Source organism: Gambusia affinis, linkage group LG09 (assembly GCF_019740435.1).
Source record: "Gambusia affinis linkage group LG09, SWU_Gaff_1.0, whole genome shotgun sequence".
In the NCBI taxonomy this organism is placed as follows: Eukaryota; Metazoa; Chordata; class Actinopteri; order Cyprinodontiformes; family Poeciliidae; genus Gambusia; species Gambusia affinis.
The window spans coordinates 10,620,428-10,640,681 of NC_057876.1; the positions used below are offsets into that span (position 1 = coordinate 10,620,428).

The 20,254-nt window shown below is 37.9% G+C and overlaps 3 protein-coding genes and 1 long non-coding RNA gene across 5 annotated transcripts; 1 reads left to right on the forward strand and 3 right to left on the reverse strand.

Moving 5' to 3' along the window:
• Nucleotides 1-7,160: 7,160 nt before the first annotated feature.
• foxi3b (forkhead box I3b) lies at nucleotides 7,161-9,291 on the reverse strand. Of its 2 annotated transcripts, XM_044128000.1 has the most exons (3): nucleotides 9,095-9,291; nucleotides 8,469-9,018; nucleotides 7,161-8,358 (listed from the first exon to the last, which is right to left on the reverse strand). In XM_044128000.1, exons 2-3 carry the CDS (start codon nucleotides 8,980-8,982, stop codon nucleotides 7,790-7,792), a joined length of 1,083 nt encoding a protein of 360 aa, XP_043983935.1. In that variant the 5' UTR covers nucleotides 8,983-9,018; nucleotides 9,095-9,291; the 3' UTR covers nucleotides 7,161-7,789. The 2 variants fall into 2 exon arrangements, with proteins under 2 accessions (XP_043983935.1, XP_043983934.1); XM_044127999.1 differs by having other exon boundaries at nucleotides 8,469-9,291.
• A 759-nt stretch (nucleotides 9,292-10,050) lies between these two features.
• Nucleotides 10,051-11,096, forward strand: syce3 (synaptonemal complex central element protein 3). The gene is made up of 3 exons (XM_044128003.1): nucleotides 10,051-10,160; nucleotides 10,486-10,591; nucleotides 10,726-11,096. Exons 2-3 carry the CDS (start codon nucleotides 10,486-10,488, stop codon nucleotides 10,890-10,892), a joined length of 273 nt encoding a protein of 90 aa, XP_043983938.1. The 5' UTR covers nucleotides 10,051-10,160; the 3' UTR covers nucleotides 10,893-11,096.
• A 724-nt stretch (nucleotides 11,097-11,820) lies between these two features.
• On the reverse strand, nucleotides 11,821-12,756 carry LOC122837567. The gene is made up of 3 exons (XR_006371782.1): nucleotides 12,536-12,756; nucleotides 12,199-12,346; nucleotides 11,821-11,965 (listed from the first exon to the last, which is right to left on the reverse strand). It is a non-coding gene; the product is annotated as an uncharacterized LOC122837567 (long non-coding RNA).
• A 30-nt stretch (nucleotides 12,757-12,786) lies between these two features.
• lcp2b (lymphocyte cytosolic protein 2b) lies at nucleotides 12,787-16,831 on the reverse strand. Its single transcript, XM_044128001.1, has 10 exons — nucleotides 16,711-16,831; nucleotides 14,874-14,936; nucleotides 14,730-14,776; nucleotides 14,562-14,624; nucleotides 14,452-14,480; nucleotides 14,329-14,357; nucleotides 13,664-13,850; nucleotides 13,505-13,585; nucleotides 13,342-13,426; nucleotides 12,787-13,242 (listed from the first exon to the last, which is right to left on the reverse strand). Exons 1-10 carry the CDS (start codon nucleotides 16,786-16,788, stop codon nucleotides 13,134-13,136), a joined length of 771 nt encoding a protein of 256 aa, XP_043983936.1. The 5' UTR covers nucleotides 16,789-16,831; the 3' UTR covers nucleotides 12,787-13,133.
• Nucleotides 16,832-20,254: the final 3,423 nt, after the last annotated feature.

Here is a 20,254-nt window from a genome sequence, read left to right on the forward strand (position 1 = left end):
GTCATCCATCACTGGCAACCTGAAGGCCAATGTCAATGACAAAATGCTTTCACATTTAAAGCTTCACGTTGGCAATTCACAAATATTGTGACTGACCTTTACTCTAAGAAGCTTTGTGGTATAAGAATCCAAGTGCTGAAACAGCGACTCACTGTGTGTGTGCATGTATTTGTATATTTGTCGGTTAAGTCAGGCTCATTTATTATTACTGTGAATTTTTTGATTCCTTGTGATGTGTGCTTGAGTTCTAGACTGCACCATTAAATGTTCATTATATATGAGTCAGAACAGCAGTGACAAAGAAGATATAAAAGATGTAGTCTCCACAAAGAAAAATTGGATTTGAATTAAAAAATTTAATTAATCAGTGTTTACATTAACAAATCTGTGAAATGTGCATCACCAAATTACTATGATGTAGGCACTACTGAGGAAAAATTAAAGTATATCTATGCAAAAATAATAATAAAAACTGCAGCCTCTTCACAGAGGTTATTTGAGTGACAGTTTTTGATTTTCACCCTGCGGAGATATTTTTTTTAATGAAAAATTACTTTCTCTTAGTTTGTTTACACAAAACCTAATGAGTGTAGAAACTCTCCTTATATTTTTCACCTTCTGCTATTACTGAAAGTAAAATAAGAGTTTTAAGACTTACCCAAAGCGTTTTCTGTCTGGATGTATTTAATATATCATCAAAAATAAGTTCAGATGCTCACATGGCTAAAGCTAATTGCTAAGGTTATCAATGTAAGCGACTTTAAACTCAGTGGGGTGTTTTAATGCAGTGCCAGCTTACTGAACAGGTAGAGACCAGTCACTGCATGCTAATGTGAAACTTCTCACAGTTCAAGGATTCAGAAGACATCCTTTAGGATTGTACAAAGCAGTTTTAAGATTTATTCAAACTGAATACAATTAGGTACACTGTCCAATTTACAATGAATAATGTGTAAAAGCAAATCTATTGATTTTATCTTCTAGATTCTAGTTTTTGTTAGGTGTGCCTTCTCGTCTGACCTTGCCCTTTGTTTGGTTGTGTTCCATATCTTGGCTAATTTAATGTCCTATGTGTCAGAGCTAAACAAAGCACATTATTGTGTAGTGGAAAGAAGTACTGAACATAGTTTTCTTCCTTTTTTTTAATGAATGGAAACCTGAAAAATGTACCCCCATTTTCTTGAGTGCTATGAACATGAACATACCAGTCTGAAACACAGGGGTGGCAGCATTATGCTCTTAGGTGCCTTTCTTCAGTGGAAAAATATAAGCTAGTCAACTTTGATTGTAAGACTGCTTGTTGAGAGGCTGGAGAAGAAATGAAACTGGGGAGGAAGGAACAGCTACATCACTGAGAGGACAGTATGACCTCACTTACAGCTATGTTGCAGTGAGGCAACGGCAACTTATCAGATCGGACTTTCCAAAACCAACGTTTCCTGCGAAACATACTAACTTCCAGACATGCGAGATGTCATTCACATACACTTGATTCATCCCCGGGTTCTCTCCCTCCCTCGCTGAAAAGCCCTCTCCATAACTCCATGTTTACTGCATGTTGACATGGAAAATATTTTAGGGTGAAATAGCAATGATTCAAATATACACAGTGTCTCGCAGTGCGCTGTGTTTGTCTTCAAACTTCTCATTTTCCCAAATCGTGTATATAAACCATGTTTAGTAAGGGAAGATCTCATACTGCCTTATTCTTTGGACTTCAACACACTGGGACAAGACTGCACAGGTCCACAGAGAAGGAGCTGCCTCGCTTTTATGGACTACTATCAAACCGGGACTTTATCGTTGGTTTAATGCTGTCGGACGCTGTGCTTCTAAGTATTCTAGATCTTGTGCAGATTTGTATTTCAAGCAGTATCACAATGACCAGAAGTGTAGGGATATTAGTAAGTAAATATTAGTAACTATTACTAATATTAGTAAGAAATATTAGTTCGATATGGTGTTCAGTGCTTGCTAATCCCTTACTTGAACGTTTCTCACATAGAGACAGCACAGAGTCTGGCAGTTTCCTCTGACCTCTGCATAAGGAGGCAAACCGAAAGGTTGTTGAGTGACTTCCAAAACGGTAGAAAACCTCTTTTGCTCCTTTCATCACCTGCATTCGTGTGTCAGGAGTGTGTGTCGGTGTTTACACATAACACCGAGCTGGTGATGCCTTGCTGTGGCGAAGAGGGGGGGAAGGCACGATGACACATCTTCCGAGGCTTGACGTTCTCCCCTACCGTTTACTAAACAGCCTTGATAGGGCTCCAGTGTTTTAGTAGAAACACAGAGCATACGTGCAAGCGTGTCCTTGTGTGTTTTGGGTTAAGTCGGTACCAAGAATATTGGCCTTCAGACCAGGAAACAGTTACTGAAGGTGACACTGTGGACGTCTTCTAACTAAGGGCAGAAAGAACTTGCGCGTTCTTGCAATCCTTTTGTGCAAATTCAGAATCAGGACAGGTCTTACTCAAATCTGACATGCGTATCAGTTGTAGGTTATCATTCTTTGCCTGAGTTTGTATTATAAACATCACACTGCTGCATGCACTTCACACAGAGAATGGTCCAGACATGCATATGCGTGCGTTCCGTTACTTCGACAGGTGTGGGGAAGACTGCCACGAGCCAAGCAGCAGGTGGAGAGGAGGAGGATTTTAATAGATTTAATCGTATCACTGTGTTTAGCAATCATCTTCCTGCCTTAGGCAAGGAGCAAAGCAAACGGGAGTGATGGACTATGAGCTAGGGTATCCGTCAAACACTGAGAGGTCGGTTCATCCTTCATGTGGATTAACCTCAACCACAACTGACTCACATTTCATGATTTGTGCCAGAAGCACTATAATTTTCTGCCACTTAAGTAAAACGTATGTAAACTCTGACAGGTGATGGCAGTTGTAAAGAAGGTAAAGTGCTGCTCGGCTGAGAGACAAGCCCAAAAAAGGGGGGGGGGGAAAATTCCAGGAGATAAAAACGCAAACATGTCAAACGTTACTTTTCAGTCAAAAAAGTGGGAGAGGTGGGACCATTCAGTGCAAACTGAACAACAGGAAAAACGATAAGGGAAGTCCCGAGGTACGGAGGTAAACCGACATGTGGGTTTGAGTAAAAATCAAAGTGACTTTGGTTTCGGGGAGTCAAGTCTCTTCTGTTTTACCGTTTATCTACAAACCCTCATCTACGACATCAGCCCGTCTCTGAACTTTTCATCCTCTTCCAAGATGTGATTAGCAGTTGGAAAATTTGCATCAGTTTTAAACTGCCTGAATAAGACGCCTCCGAGGGATTTCTGCTGTTAATCAGGTCACTGAGACTAAAGCTCTTAAAATGTTTCAGTTGGCACAAAGAGAGAGATCCCACTGGATAGGTAGGGAGCCCAGCTGTTCTTCATGCACCTATTGGCATTTGTCAGCACAAAGTCTGAACGTGATATGGGGAGAAACAGCAAAACATAACAGAAGGTGGTACATGTTCATTTTAAGAAACTGACTGACACACAATATATATGAGAGAGAGCAAGAAAGAGGGAGAGAGAGGGATTTGTTTTCTGAGCAGAAATTTTCTTTTCCATAGTGAATATTTTGCCCGTCTCACTAATCACAGAAAAAAATCTTCATTGGAATTACACAATGAAAACGTTGTTTTTCTTTGTTCCCACTGATAATTATTATTATTATTTTTTTTCTTTCTTTCTGTTTTTTAGCGATGAACTCCATGTTTTTGAGAATGGAAGGTCGGTTCACTTCCCTCAACAGATTCTCTATGAGACTGGTAAAATAATAATTTAAAAAAATCATTTTTATCTAATGCTGCTTGGGGTTAGATCTGCGTTATATCAGCTTTTGATTAAACCCCCTTGCGGATCTGTTTGTATTTGTAATTTGAGAAAAAACCTCTTAAAAACCGACCCCTTTCAAAAAAAAAAGAAAAGAAAAGAAAATCACCCCTAGAGATATCAGAACATTTCTACTGGGCTCTATTACTAAACTGTCATTGGGGCAACATTAGGTCTTTCAGCAGGATCTAAAATATGTGACTCATATTTTCAAAATTGTTAGTGTTGGAATATTTCCTTTAAAATTCCTCCAATAACAGATGATATGTTTATTTTAAGATTTGTTTCTTTTTCTTTCTTTATCCTTTATTACATTTGATCTAGGGGATGTTGTATTTCAACATTCAGATATTTCTTATCTCCCTCCTTTCTATCATTTTGGTATGAACAACTCCACTAGACTGGCTTCCTTATAAGTTTAGACTTGAGAGAAAGATGATCCTTAAACAAAGACCCCCTACCCATCCATCAATCTATTAGCTTTTATACCTGTTGATCCCTGAGGCGTAACTGAGGGGGTATGCCACCTACCTTCAGTTATTGCTCAGTAAAAACAACTGTAAACCCAGGACAGGTCTTATCACAACCCCCTCCAGCCCTACAGACTACATTTAGTTAAAAACACTGGGGGGGAAAAAAGACTTTCTCTTCTCTCTAAACAGAATGTAAATCTGGTTGCAAAGAGAAAGAAAAAAAATACAGAATCACATGGCAAATATTTCCATTTTGCTAAAGGTTGGATAAAGCCAAAAATGCTCGTAGGCTGCTGGTAAAAGTTTTTTTTATTTTAAGTCCCATACGTTTATTAGTGGTACATCAAGTAAAAAGGCTTGACTCATTAGGCTGAGCTACATGAATTCATGATTTTAAATTTCATGTGGATTTTATTATCTGTTTGACTGAAACTTTGCCGGAACATCTCTTTCTGTTTTTGGTGGAAATGTGGGTGTTATCGAGAAATGGATTGATTTTAAATGGTCATCTTTTTTCCTTTTTTTCCCCCATGGCACAGTTTGACTCATGACATTTCATACAGTTAAATCTGATATGGGCAAAAACCCAACACCAGGAGAAAGCAGGAATCTATGATCCATGCAAGCGAAACCTTGTCTCCGTTTTTGTTATTGTTTTGAAATCAGTTATGCAAATTTTAACAGGCTGACCTCTTTCCCCTGAGACGTTTTGTCATTAGTGCCAAGATGGTAAATTCCACTTGCTTCACCTGAAAGACAAAATTTTCTTTTTTTTCTTTCTTCTTCTTCTTCTTCCTTCTCTTCTTTTTGTCCTTCTGTCTATCCTTCTTTTTTTCTTTCTTTCTTCTGCTCTGCCTTTCTTTCATTGTCTCTTCATTTCTTGCGTTTAATGTAAATGTCGGTCTTGCTGCCTGTGTTTCAGGGTAAATAAAGGCCTAAGGGAGACATCAGTAAAATGACTTTTGTTCTTATTTATGTACCACACATAGAGACGAGTCTCTGACCAAAATAAAACCAGATAAGATTATCTGATTTTGTTTTTTCCTCTTCTTCAGCTCAGTGTAATTGCTGTTACAGCTGGCTGTGGCAGACAGGGCTATTTATGACATAATTTTAAACATCGTAATGTGACCCTAGATATTTTATCTGGATTAATTAGGTTTTCTGTTTCTGAAGTCTATAAAGGAGCCATAGCATGTCTCTCAGATTGAAGGCTTAGTCAAGGTTTTCATGATTCATAAATAGGCCTAATTAATAAAGAAGGCACTCTGTCTTTCCTCTTATAAGTCTTTACAATTTGATTAATTTAAATTAATTTTATGAGAAACACTTTACTCATAAAACTCACATATTGGGTTCCTGTTCATTAAAAAATATGCAGACAAATGCAGTCATGGTAAGAAAGAACACTGTCTTTCAAGTCTTGGGTTTGACATATTAGCATATAAAACAGACTCCACACTGGCCTTAATTATCAAATAAATCTGAAGTGAAAATCATAAAACTGCGAAAGAAAACAGTCCGCCCTTGCTGCTTCCATTAGAATCATGAGAGAAAGCAGCAGCCAGCTGCTGTTAACCACATGTTACAGTAGAAAACAAATTACAGTGTATGACTGTTTTCAATAAATTATTTGAAAATTATTTTTATGCACTCAAAGATTCAGGCAATGTAGAATAGAATAGAATAGAATAGAATAGAATAGAATAGAATAGAATAGAATAGAATAGAATAGAATAGAATAGAATAGAATAGAATAGAATAGAAAGTTGGGGCCATTTTTCCATACCTGTGTAAATCTGGCCTATAAAAGCTCAGCATTGCTGTAACACTAATGACTCCGTGAATTGACTGTCAACTGTTGCTGTATTCTTCACTAGAGACGTTTGCTGCGAGGTCAGGGAATTCTTGCACTTGGCTAGACTTTTTTTTTTACTTTTTACCACTTTGAATAATAAACTGAACTTGACTATATTGTTCAAAAGACAGGATGAAATGCAATGGATGTAATTCACTATATAGGTGCCTATGTGGTTGGATTTAATTGACAGCATATTCCTGTATATAAATTGGATTATTTTCATCTCTTTTTTTTGGCAAAGTGCCTGGAAACAACATAAATAAACAAAATTGAAGTATATCAAGATAATAAAGAAGGTATTGTATAATACAGGCAAATGCAAAGTTGGTGTCTGAACTTTGCTGTCTAAATCAGTGTTGAAACACCCGGTAAATAAGTTGTCTGTCCTTGTCACTAAAATGTACACACAGAGAACAGGAGGGCAAATGGTTATAATGATCTTATTCAGAATGTTCTATGTATTGTGTATATACAGTAATAAAATTATATGTTATATACTGTATGTTATATATGTATAAAACTGGGATAAGGTCATTTTATGAACACATTTGCTATTTTTCTTTTATTTTTTGTATTTTGTTTAATCTCCTTAATTTCAAACATCACCTTTATTGCTTATCTCCATTTTAAAGTTTTCATTCAGTCAGCAGTGTCTGCGTATGGGACACCCACAGATTTTACTGTGTCGTGCTGAGGAGGGAAAAAAGCATGGGAATGTAGCTTTTCACCGTTTAGGAGAATCAGTTAACTATCCATCAACAAAGATCAGGTTACACTGACAAGTTGGTTACACGCTACTGGTCATTGCTTTCACTGACGGGGCAGTTTTTTTGTTGTTCTGTCAGTGTTTATGGTCTCACTTTCTCTTTTTATAGCCATTTTCTATGTGTCTAAATAGATGTTAGGTGATAGATTAATAGATATATTTATTTTTCCATAACTGCTTAATCCCCCTAGTTATTTAAAAAAAATATGAAAAGAAAGATGTATGTCAAAAAGATTTTATTAATGGTAAAAACAAAATATACAGCATGATGCCACACCCTATGAACTCCTTCTGTTTGACAAAACTTTTACAAACAAACCAACAATTAGGTAACAAACTAGAACAAGTGAACATATTTACAAAGTACAACTACCACCATTATATTACACTCCCAGACTGTAAATGAATCCATTGTTGCAGAACTAAAAACAATGGCAGTCTCATTATTACTTGTTTATTATTTTTGCGCAGGAACAACACAATCTTGACATCACTGTAATTCCACTACCCCTCTGAAGAAGCTGTCTGTCAGCATTGAATGGAATGGTGTCAGCAGATTAGAGCTTCGTCAGCTAAAGTTGACACAGCTCTCGCAGAGATATATCTGAAATAAAAGCTGACAGGATCTGATACCAAAGCTAGCCCCGTTTTTTATGGTTGGACAACACTATACCTGAATCGGCTTTTTTTGTGGGAATAGGGCACCGTTTAGTATGCTCATGTGTTATAGCACTCTCACCTGTCTAAGTCAGCAAAAAAACATTATGTTTTGCCAAAACGAATACCAGACATTTGAAAGATCCTCCAGCAGTCTTTCCTAAGACATCATTCCCTCCCCTTACGTCTCCTTAAACCTCTGTGCCGTCTCGATGATATATGATTCCAGTGGAGCTCAGAGTAGGATAGAAATGCCCACTGGACCCAGTGTACTGGCTCAGAATGGGGCTAGAGTAACCTAAAGAAGAGTGGGACGGTGAGGATGTGAGCACAGAGGGAGCTGGTACCTGTGGTACCCACTCTGAGACACCTGAGTTGGAGGAATAGTTGCTAAAGTTTCCTGGCTGGGTGGGTCTATGCGGTCCATCTAGAGGAAGGTTAATCTGCAGCGGCCTGGTCAACCCATCTCCCCCAACCTCGTTTGTTGCTCCAGTAGAAACTGTAGACATTTCAGACAAGAAGCTGCTCAGGCATGGCGTGGGACCTGACAGTGAAGGGGAGGGGATTCTGTCCGGTGTCGGCGACATGGTAAGAGCAGGGTGTTTGGGGCTTCCCCTTTCACTGTCTCCTGACTCTGGGGGCCCTGAAGCGCCGTCACCACTGTTGAGGGAGTCAGACTTTCTCTTCCTTTTACGGCGAAAGTTTCCATTGTCAAACATCTTCTCACAGTTCGGGTCAAGTGTCCAGTAGTTGCCTTTACCTATTGGACAAGATGCAGTTTAGATTAGCATGACTCAGTCAAACACTTGCGGTTTAACAAAAGCTATTCAAGTACAACAATAAAGACACAATTTGATCTGAGTGTGTTACCTGGATCGTCCTCGTCTCTTGGCACTTTTTTGAAGCAGTCGTTGAGTGACAGGTTGTGTCTGATGGAATTCTGCCAGCCAGCTTTACTCTTGTTATAAAAAGGAAAGTTATCAGCAACATACTGGTAAATCTGACTCAGTGTCAGTCTCTTGTCTGGTGCTCCATGGATAGCCATTGCAATCAGAGCAGAGTAGGAATAAGGTGGTCTGACCAGCTTCATCAGGTCTTCTTGTGAGGGAAGTGAGAACCAGCTTAGTTCCCCCCCTGGACCACCGGGTCCAGCTGGTCCCAGGTAGGGTCTCTGCATGCCGTAGTGCTGAGGTACAAATGGTGGGCCTGGATTCCCTGGAGGGCCATTGCTGGACAGGTACGAAGAGGAGTTGATCCCGGGGCTGTTGAACCACAGGTACGGATTTGGAGATGAGGTGGTGTAGTCACTCAGTTCATAGGAAGAAGGAGCTGTCCGCTGAGGACTCGGCAGGGATGGAGGAGGGTAGTAGCATTCACCATACATGCTGAGCTCTGGAGGTTCCTGTCCTAAACTTGGAAACTGAGGACCACAACGAGGAGGTGACTGGTTCTGGGTCTCAAATGAAGACATCATCAAGTTTCTTTCCACCTCTTACCCTCTTCTGATCTGTTTGTTGTTCTCCTTCCTCTTCGCCTAAAATTACTGACAGTTGTGCCAGTTCTTGAAAGTCTTTCTTTTTCAGTTCTCACTGAAATATTGGCTTGTCACCAAAATAGGTTTTTCTTAGTTTTAAAGTTAAGGACTGTTCTTCTCCAATCCTTCCTTGTCTGCTTGTCCTTGCTCTATGTCAAGGTGTCACCTGTCACAAGGTCTATATCTTCTTATTTGGCCCGCCCCAGTGTGTCTTGATTGGTGCTTTCTCTAAGGTGAGAAGCCTATGGGTTTCTCTCTTCTTTTTTTTCTGTTGTCAGCTAATTCAGTCCCTTGAGGGGGTTTTGTTCACTCTCACTTAAATAATTTTCCACTCAATTTGATGGTCTGGCATAAACTCATTTCAGATTTATTTTTTCTTTTGTGTGCACAGTAGGCTACAAAACACTAAGAAATGTGCAAGTTGAAAACAACAGTTTATTTTTTAAAAAATTAAAAATTAAAAAGTGTTTATAATAAAACTTCTGTGTTTTTTATTATTCTTTCCATGCAAATATGTTCCCATGTTTTTGATTTTTTTTTATTTTTATAATGTTTTTTCGGCACTTTGATCTAAATTTTCAGAATTACAAAACATGCATAGACATATAATGCAAAGTAAAAAAGAAACAGGGAAGGCAGGTAATATCAGTTAAGCTGAAGGTTTTGTGTTAGTTGGAAGCTGCCTAAATCACATTTTGTGTGGGACCCCAACTCATTTTTTCATCAAAATAAGAAAAGCATGAAAAAGTAAATTGTTTATTATTATTTGTAATGTGATTTTCCCTTTGCCAAAAGGTGAGAGGTAACAAACGCTTGCTTTATACATGAATCAATTTGAAAATAAAAATTTTAGAATTTCTAAAGCGGGACTTTAGTTTACGTTTCATCAACGCATATTTTAGCATTTAATATCTTGCTTTTTAAGGCTGGCAATGTGCTAGGCCGAAAAAATAAGAAGCTGGAAGTGCGCACGCTCATTATTAACTAGCCGAGAACTTTCTTTCTGAGCTCCAAGCCAATTTTCGACGGTGAGTTTGAAACTCTGGATAAATTAATAAATAGTATTAATTTTTAAGTAATGGAATAACCCCCAAAATAAGCTTCAGTCCGAAATTTTCGTGTTTTGTCATGTCGTTAAATTTCCCCGTTTTACCTGTAGCTGCTGCCGTGCTAACTTAAAAAATCTTGCTAACCCAGCTGTCTTAACGGTTTTCTCTTGGAGCGCAATATAAAAAGCACGACTTATTAATTACATTAATTACTGTAACTTTGCTGTGACGTCTTTTTGTGGTTTATTTAAAAGTAACGACATAAGTTATGTTTTTAAATCAGTGCTGCCCGTGCATAATATAGATGGAGGATTCATCATGTCCCATGGTGCCTTCACGGAGCAGCACCGACATGTATGAACTGAATAAGGATTTGGAGAGAGTGATTGAGGATGTTGAGAACATATCAGGTGTGTAGTCGTTGGATTTAATCGCATTGCTCTGCCACTCATATTGTTACAGCTGATTGCGCCAACATGGGTGTGGGGTGGGGGGGTTCCATTAATTTAACGGCTTGTGTTCATACATCTGTGTCCACCCGCAGTGCAGCTGACCTGGATGGCTTATGACATGGTGACGCTGCGAACCGGTTTCGTGGGGGAAGCGTGTATGCGGGAGCTGGAGGAGGCGTACAGCAGATGCAGGGCGGCTGTCTTTGGGGAAACTGGTGCTGAGAAAGCTGACTCATCAGAAAGTCAAACTGTAGATTAAGTCGTATTAAATTATACAATGATTTAATACGATAATGCACTTCCATGTCAAAGTGCAGTGTTGTTTGCTTGCTTTATGTTAGTATTGATAGTTATGACTTAATTTACAGGAGTTTCTCAAGTTTTAAACTGTTCTATTCTGTTTGGATGAATACTTTAAATAAAGAAGCTAATATATTTAACAAGGTGATCTGTCATTTTTTAATCACTGACTTGAATTCTTTTTTTTTCTTTTAGAAAATTAAATCAAAATGTATATTCTGATACTTATAATACATTTACAATTAAGTTTCAATTTGGTCAGAGTTTTTTTTTTTTATATCTTTTTATACATTTGTACAACAATCACAGCATAGTAACATTATTTCTAACATTGGCAGTGGTTATTCTCTTATCCCAGACTGGTGTGTGCACATAGTTTGAATCAAATGTTCTCTTGTAGCATTTTTCAGATGGAAAACACAGAGAAGGAAGAAGAACAAGCTACTACCCCTGTCAGCACTGCTCTGGAAAACATCCTGAGAGGTTTAGACTTGCTGTCCAACAACATGGATCAATTGGCATGTATGTTTTAACTTTTTATCCCCTCAGTTTACATTTTCCCCAAAAAGTCTGAAGACATCCGCTCTTCCAGGTCTCATTTGTTTGTACTCATCTGTTTGTATACAAAAGCATCATCCACTGTAAGTCACTCTGATAAGGAAGTAACAACAAGTGTTCATAAAGATGTCAGCAAGCAAATGAAGTCCAGGAAATCTGAGTCATGCAGACATGACAGACTTATGCAGTTTGTAATTGAAAGAGGGAATAAAAAGATACACTGTGTATACAATTACATTTTTCCCTACGCAGATTGTTTTAGCTGCAATAACAGTTGCCATTGACCCGAGGCTACAGTGACAAATGATACTGGGTTTCTCTCTGCAGTGCGAACCCATCTGAAGCAATGCGATCTGCTCATCTCTGTTAGCCACCCTGACAAAGAGGCATTTCTCCAAAGAAAATCCCAGAGGCGGTGAAGCAGCAGCAGACCGGACTTTGAGCCTAACCTGAGGCGTGAGGAGCAGAGGTAATCTGCGTGGAAAAAAAGTGCATAATTGGAAAAAAATAAATAAAAATCCAGCACGTAAGCCAAATGAAGGGTACTCATTTCTGCTTCTTAAGAGAAACAGAAATGAGGATGTAATGTGAGAATTACATAACAATGACCTTTTGAGAGTTTGAATATTGTGACATTTATTTCAGAGGTTATTAAAACATCTAAGAAAAGCAACACATGGAAGACAGAAGCATATGCGAGCACTCACATTAAGCCTGCTGTTGGCGTGGTCAGAGTCCCGCAGGGTGCAGCAGACAGCACTGCGGTTGCTCCTGAGAGCACTGGTCTGTGGCATCTTTGAGCAGCAGCGGGGTGTTCATGTGATGGATAATCATCTCCTTCACCCTGAGGAAACGCTAAAGCACAACAGCACACACTGAAAATGACGGGGACCTAATGACGCAGCGGGGCACAAGTCGGCATCATGCATTCCCTGATGTGTGCCGCAATATGTGAACTTTTCAGTTAAATAAAAGAGAGCACTTCTTTTTTTTTTTTTTTTTTTTTTTTTTTTTTTTTTAGGTTCCCAGTGCATTTTAGCTCACCTTAGAGTTGTTTGTGCCATTTCCGAGAAAATAGAAGTCATTTTGTCTCTGGATCTTAATGTTGAAAATCTTGCCTTGATTTAGCAGCATCAGAGTGTAGGGATGTGCTGAACCTTGTGAACTGTCTCTCACTAAGAATGATCCATCCTTCAAAAGATGAAACCACACACACTCATGAAATTGCTTGTTTTTTATGTCTCGCTGAAATGTGTGCATCTCCCTGTGTGTCTGAATATTTTATCAACAGAGAAAATGGTGCAGCATCAGACCTTGTTCACCTCCCTGAGAGAAACTTCAGCCTGTTCTCGAGTTATCTTTCCCTTGTACCAGCTGGGATCCAAACCCTGGATTTACAGTGAGAGAAAACCCACAGTAAAGCACAAAACGTTTTTTAGATTTCTGCTTGATATTTTTGCAGTAGTAGAGACAGAATATGTAGCATGTATAATGACAGCAACCTGATTTGTTAATATAAAGGTGTTTGTAAGTTCTGTATCAGACTCGGAAAAGATTTTTAGTGTTGTATTGTACAACATCGCCATCTGCTGTTTTGACACTGAAAATGCTTTTTTTGTGTAAGTAACTTCAATATAAATCACTACCATTTTACCTGTACATTTTGTTTATTAATATGTCCTGTTCTTATTGATTGAATTGACAGAACGTCTGATATTGGTACAGGAACATGTGGAGTTATATTATTTCCCCTGTAAAAGAAGAAGTAAAAACAAATGAACAGAAAAAAAGATGAGGACAGATAATTAACCTTAATAAAGAAACCCCAATAAGTTTTTAGGTTATTTTACCTGTTAGACACATGTAGCTGCGGGACTATTGGTAGTGGGCGCCTTCTGGTAAGTGAGCCAGCATCCAAAGCAACACTGCCCTCTGCTGGTTAATTATAGGTAATGTGAAATATAATGAAATGCTTTAGCAACATGGAAACGTTCTTTTATGAACTGCACATACTTAAGCGCGAAAAGACTCTCTGGGGAACCGGAGGTTTTTCTGGCTTCTTATTTGCGGCCCGTTGAAAATTAGATGAGTGAGCTGAAATGAGGAATGACAAACATTAATTGGCTTTGAAGTGCTCTCATCACATTTCTCCTTATAGAAACTTTTCATTACCTGTGGGAAGGGAGGAAACTTTAGAAACCCTATGGAGTTGAGGCAGTGAAAAGACTGGAGGAAGCCTGTGATCTTCTCTTTCTTTGGCATTATGCAGATTATCTTTTGTGAGTGGCTCAGTAAGAGGAACAATGTAGTTTCCATCTCTTGCTTCCTCATTAAACTTCTCATAGTCACTTTCACTGTCCTAGTAAGAGGAAAGGGATCTGACTTAGCTAATATGCATTTAAAGTTTGATCATACTAATTATATTTCACCTCTTTGTGTCACATGGAAAATTTGGTAACACTTTATTTGACGGGGTGTGCATAAGAGTGACATGGCAGTTTCATAAATGTGATATAAATTTATAAGGAGTCTTTATGAATGTTGTCATGAAGTGTCATTCAGTAAATAATGACACTTTAAATGTAAAGTTGCATTGAAAGTCCATTAAAAGTGCCAACTTTGCATTAAAGTGGCATTATTTACCGAAGGACACTTCATGATAACAGCCATAGACATTCATAAAGACTCCATCATGTTCATGACAGGTGTTATGTCATGTTATGCACGCCCCGTCAAATAAAGTGTTACCGAAATTTTATTGCTTAAATGTAATATTTGTTTTTTTGTAACTAAAACAAACAAAACAAATTGTAAGTGTTTGTAAGTGTTTCACTTACAAGCTCATCCCAGACTTTTTCACCATGCACTGTTTAAAAATGAAAATGAATTTGATTGCTATCAAATTGCAGAAAATACTGTTGATTGATTTTATTTGCAAAGTTTAAGGAATGGGTTTTTACCTTCTGTCAAATGATTCCTTTTCATAGATCTGCACATTAAATGAAAGTGAGTTCTCCTTTTTGTTGCTAGATTTAATTCCAGATTACATAAGTAACATCTCTTTACTTACTTGGAACCAAAACACTTCTTTTTTTCTTGCCTATTGAGATCTCTTTGAATTTTTGTAAGTATTCTGCAAACCATGAGAGCCAAACAAACAGTATGATATCAACAGTTCAAACGTGTTACACTACAGCCAGTTCTGATTCTAGCTAAATAGTATTTATGCCAAACTCACGGGACATAAGTGATTGGGAACACTTGAAGATCACGCTGGATCATTTGCTAAATGAGTTGCATATTTTGGAAATAAGAAAGTCTGTTACTCATTAAGATAATTACTCAGAATATTGAAGACCGTGAGAGCTGAAAACTAACTCACCAGAAATTGTGCTCCAGTTATGCCCCTCTTCAACACTACATTGTCACAGCCGAATAACTTGAGCTGAGAAAACAAAAATGTTTGGTGAAGCACTAAGTAAAGGTATTAACATGTTTCTATGCTAATTTTGGACTGGAAATGAAGCTACCTTTCCCGTATGGGGCATTCTTTTGTTAATAAACTTCAAGTAGGATCAATTCAATGCAATGACAAAGCAACTTCTGCCCTTTGCATTCTAAGGTTTGCCATCATTTCCAGAAAATGAATTGTCTTTAATATCTTAGAATTGCAAAAATGCTGCGTTAAAAACAACATACGACACAATACCATCTGTCATTGCACCCTATAAAAGAATCAAAACCATTACAGCATTCAGTCAAATTGAACATCATGAAGTATGAACACTTTTATTAAAGCAGTGGTGTAGCATTTGCCAAGCCAGTCATACTCAAGCATGTCTTAATACCATGGAGAGAAGACTCACTGAACACACAACTGTTTCTGCCCACGTTACTGCTGAAGTAATTTCTAAAATAACATCAAATGTATCGTTTTAAAGTAAAAGGAAAAAATAAAATATTCAACTGCAAAATATGTTGCTTATTAAAACACAGAAAATTTGCCAATCACATAGGAGTAACTCGTTACTTTTATCTCGATTTTGGTGAAGACAATTTGCTGAAGTTTAAACCAAGCATCAAAATAGGGAATAAAAGTAACTTCAGGTGACCTTGAACATAGACGAGAGAAAGGTAACATTTTGTCAAATAACTCACTGCACATCAATCCTTGAAGGACATTTGCTATCGCAGGAGAAGAGCACTACAGATACCACACCAAAGAAAAACAAACTGAGGATTTAGTTTGCTTAAACTCAGTAAGATTGGATTAAAAACACCTCTGGGTTTGATGTGTCAAGATTTTAGATGTCACAAGCAGCAGAACCATCCTGCCTTGTATCAATAGTTTAGGATTGTGGTGGTAGTATAATAGAGATGAAAATTGTTTCTTGACATACTTTGGGTGCTGTTGTTACCACTGAGCATTGTTTGTCACATCCCACCTGAATATTGTTGGTGACCAAGACCATCCCTTTATGGCCATCTTGTTCCCACCTTTGGGATTTGCAGATTTGTATCTTGGATGTATAGCCAACTAATCAGCTAATGTTGATTTGACTTAAATACAAACCAAAAACTGTGAAGGAATGATACTGACTTCTTCGTCAATCTGTGTTATCAACAATAAGGGTGGTTTTAAAGGTAAAGGGGATTAAACTTGATGCTAGAAAAATGTCCCTAATAAAGTGGCCTATGTAGTTGCCTGTCTTCTCTGGTGGAAAAATGCTAACTACTATTTGCCGAAGTCACACCATCCCATGTTTAAGTTACAGAACCTCAAAGGTCGCAGGTCAGTTGTAGTGAATCAAAATAAGCATTTATCATTGGGGTGGAACAATCTAAATGAGGAAAAGGTGCAAGAGGTAAGAATGATTACTGTTTACAAGAAAATTCAGATTATTTCTGTTAAAGATAGTTTCACAAGCCTTTAAAGTTTGCTGTATCTTTTATAAACACTCATTTTGGCTTACTGTAACTTCTAAATAAACGCCAACATCATATGTAGCTTGTTTGAAACATTCCAGAGATCAGTTAACTCATTCATTGTGATGTCTAAAACCTCTTAAAACACACTGTGACACACTAGCTGATATGCTAAATTCACCTAACTTCAGTAGGTACTTCAAGTAATAGACTGGAAACATATTGTAAAACATTAGAGCATAACTGCTGAATGAAGTGCAAAGGTTTACTTTCTTATGCATGAATCAACTCACCTGTCTCATGTAGTCTGCTAACTTTTTTGGGTCCCACGCCATCACGTCTTCTTTAGTGGCAATATTGGTTAAACTCATCTTTGTTTCTTAATAGCAGATTAGCAACAAATGAAGGTTGCTGGGTTGTCTCCACATTACAAAAGACCTAACCATAAAGACTAAGACTTTATAAGTACTTTCTCTGCCAGGGAGACTTTTAACATCCGGTTTTTACCACTGATCTAATTAAAGAATGTTTCAGTGGTCATAAAGGCCTATCTTTAAAGCAGTTAGTTACTGCAAGGTGTGACTCCTCTAAACGCAAAGCCTGCTGATTTCCTCTTGCATGCTAGTATACCCTGTAATAAGTTTGCTAGTTTTGTTGTTAAAACACTTTAACAACAGGCATTTAATCTACAATTTTTTTAAACAGGTATAGAACTGGTCAGGTTTAAATAAACTGTGAATCGCCAAGCTCTTTGATTATGCTTTTGCTACACAGAGCAAAGTGTGTTTCCTACACACTTGTTCTGTGTAGGAAGCACTGTTAAACTTTGTGTAGGAAAGTGCGTTTCCTACACACTTTGCTCAGACATTTAAAAATAGCATCTTGTCATTTTGTATTACCAGAGCAAAATAGATTTTTAAGCTTAATTTTAAAGGTAATAACCTTTACTGCAAATTTATTTTGCTAAAATAGAGTATCTCAGCATGGACGATTTTCAGATATAGGCATTTTATATTAAAATTTATATCTTTTAATACTTTTTATGGAGTCAGTCATAAAAAGTATTTATGACTTTTTATAATACAGTAATTAAAAAGCAAACAAGGGACCACTTAAAGTAGCATACATTCTTTCTGTTCTAGGGTTCTATGTGTCAAAACATGCTAATGAAATCCTTACCATGTCTTATTTTTTTGTATCTGCAACCCTATACCTTCTTACAACATATATTCTTTAAAAAGCACTGCCAAGTTACCAACAAATGACATCCTGTCACTGAGCAGTTCTATGCATCACCTTTATCTTACTTTGTCACCTTTATTTTGAAACCCATAAACATTCAGTTACCACCAGAAGTAACTAAATTTGTAAACAGAGTGCACTTCTCTATAATTTCATCTCAGTGGAAATCCAGCTGTTCAAGTAAAGAGCCATAGAGAACATTCGTGAACAAACAGTATCACAAATACCAAGAAACACACCAGAAAGGTCAGGAAATGCAGAGACATTAAATCCAGGGATAAGGTTTTATAAAATCAGAAGATGTAAACATCTCACAGAGTACTATTTTGTCCATAACCAAGACTATGAAAGAGTATGGCACATTGCAAGGGCTCTTCATGTTTGAACTTTTTTGCCTATATACAAGTCCTCTGTGTAGGAAAGCTAACACAATGCAACATGGTGGTAGCAGCATCATGCTGTCTTAAACAGGCAAAGTTAGCTACTCAGTGGATGGGAGGAAGAATAAAGTTAAATACGGAGACGTCTTTAGGGAACACATAAGGGTTTTTTCCCAGTAAGACAGCAACTCCAAATATAGAACCAGAACCACAATGGAATGGAATGGAAAGTTGATTATGACAGATTTATGTGTTAGGATTACCCAGACAAGATCTAGACCTAAATTCAGTTGGATATTTGTGGCAGTGTTTGAACACTGATGTTTACAGATGCCCTACATTCAATCTAACTGAGTTTGAACTATTTTGCAAAGATGAACGGACAAAAGTTCAGTCTCTAGATGCGAAAAGCTGGAATACATAACCTACAAATGTTACAACCTGAAGCAGAACTGAACATGCATGCTCACAGGAGTGGACAAGCATGATCACTGTTAACTGTTAAAAGCATGTTTGTGTTAGGAGCTTGTTCAAAGCCCTGTCCAACATGCTTTTAGTTTTTCACAAATACTTATTTATAAGGAAGGTCTAACTGTAGGTTGTCTGGAATACCCAAGAGCAAACTGACATGCGAAATAAAATAAATGTCTTCCTAAGATCATTGTTAAGATTCTTTAATGGCATTGCGTCAAATTGATGTGGCTCATTTTCATACATTAAATTTCATTTTAAACCTGCAGTAGGCATGTCTGTGTTAAATAAAATGACATATGTTGTCAGTTTGAGGCTTTATATTTATTCTTTGACCTGGAAAAGATCTAAATACATTTTAGCCTTGCACAAAGACTTACAAAACCTTCAAGTTTAAATAGTCAATTAGGTCTTTTCTTTCTAAATTGTAACACAATGTGTTCAACGTTGTCTCGCAGCAGCAACTCCGCCCTGCGTCAGCCCCCCTGGTATCTCACACCCAGGTGACAGGGGAGGGCAGCTGGAAGAAGGGGTGATCAATCACTCTTAGATTGTCACAGACCCCCAGGCTTGCCTGGATGAATACATGAGTAGCCCAGGGGGGTCCCAGTGGGAGAGCCCCTGCAACCTCCCTCCCTGTTTTCCTCTTTTGTCCAGATTAGGAAACATACACCCCCACAAAAGCTGGGTCCTGTGGATGAGGCAGGGAATACAGTAATTAAAAAGCAAACAAGGCACCACTTTAAGTAAAGTGTTCGTGAAATTAATTTAGAAAGTCCAAATTGCTTGAGAAGTGGCTTTGCAATGGGGAGTCATTGGTCAACTCTGCAGAAACTAAGCTTTTTCATTAGAATCTTTTTATTTTTTTATCAGAGCACTTGGTGGAGTGCTGGGTTTAGGTGCCCTGGTTTGTATCTTCATTATTGCTCAATAGGGCAGCATGGAAAAATATAAGGCAAATTCCAGAGTTTGATGTTGATTAAGATACAGATTGTGACGGTGTTGTTTGAACACATTTTGCCAAATAAAAAAAAGCTATATTTTGATTAAATGAAAACAGTTTCTTTGCTTTCTTATTTTGTATTACTATATTAACATTGAAACCTAATATCTGTACCTAGATTTTAGCCTGTAAAGAGTATAGAAGCCCTTTAACCAGCCTAACCCTCTAATGCCCTCTAGGCAGACCCCTGAAGACTGCAATATCCTTGCCATCTCTCCTTTGAATAAGAACCTGGCAGATTTATGACACACCCAGCTGTGAGGAAGATTTTTAGAGTTCCAGGGGGTCAAGAAGAGGAAACAAATGAAAGGCTCATTCAGGCCAGTGGGCAGAGAAAACAACCCCCTTGGACCTAATTATCTTCAAATTAAAACATTAGAAATATTTGAAATTCTTTATTTTTCTTCTATTAGGAAGCAAGTGTTGCTAAGTTGCAAATATCTACAGTGCAATAAAGGAACACCAACTAATGAAGCCTGTGTAAAAACATTTTGTTTAACCCACAATGTATTTGACAGACTACTTTTGGTGTTGCCTGTGTGATATCCCTCAAAGCAGCCAGTTTTGAGAGGGATTATAAGGCCGAATACCTCCTACTACTTGCTGGAAAGCATTCCCTAATTTGTCTTTGAATGTAGTCAATACACATTGACATCAAAGTGACAGTGGATCAGCGCTGGATCAACACCTTGGCTAGGTGTTGATCTGCTGCGTGTTGACTGTGTAATCCTCTCTTTAAGT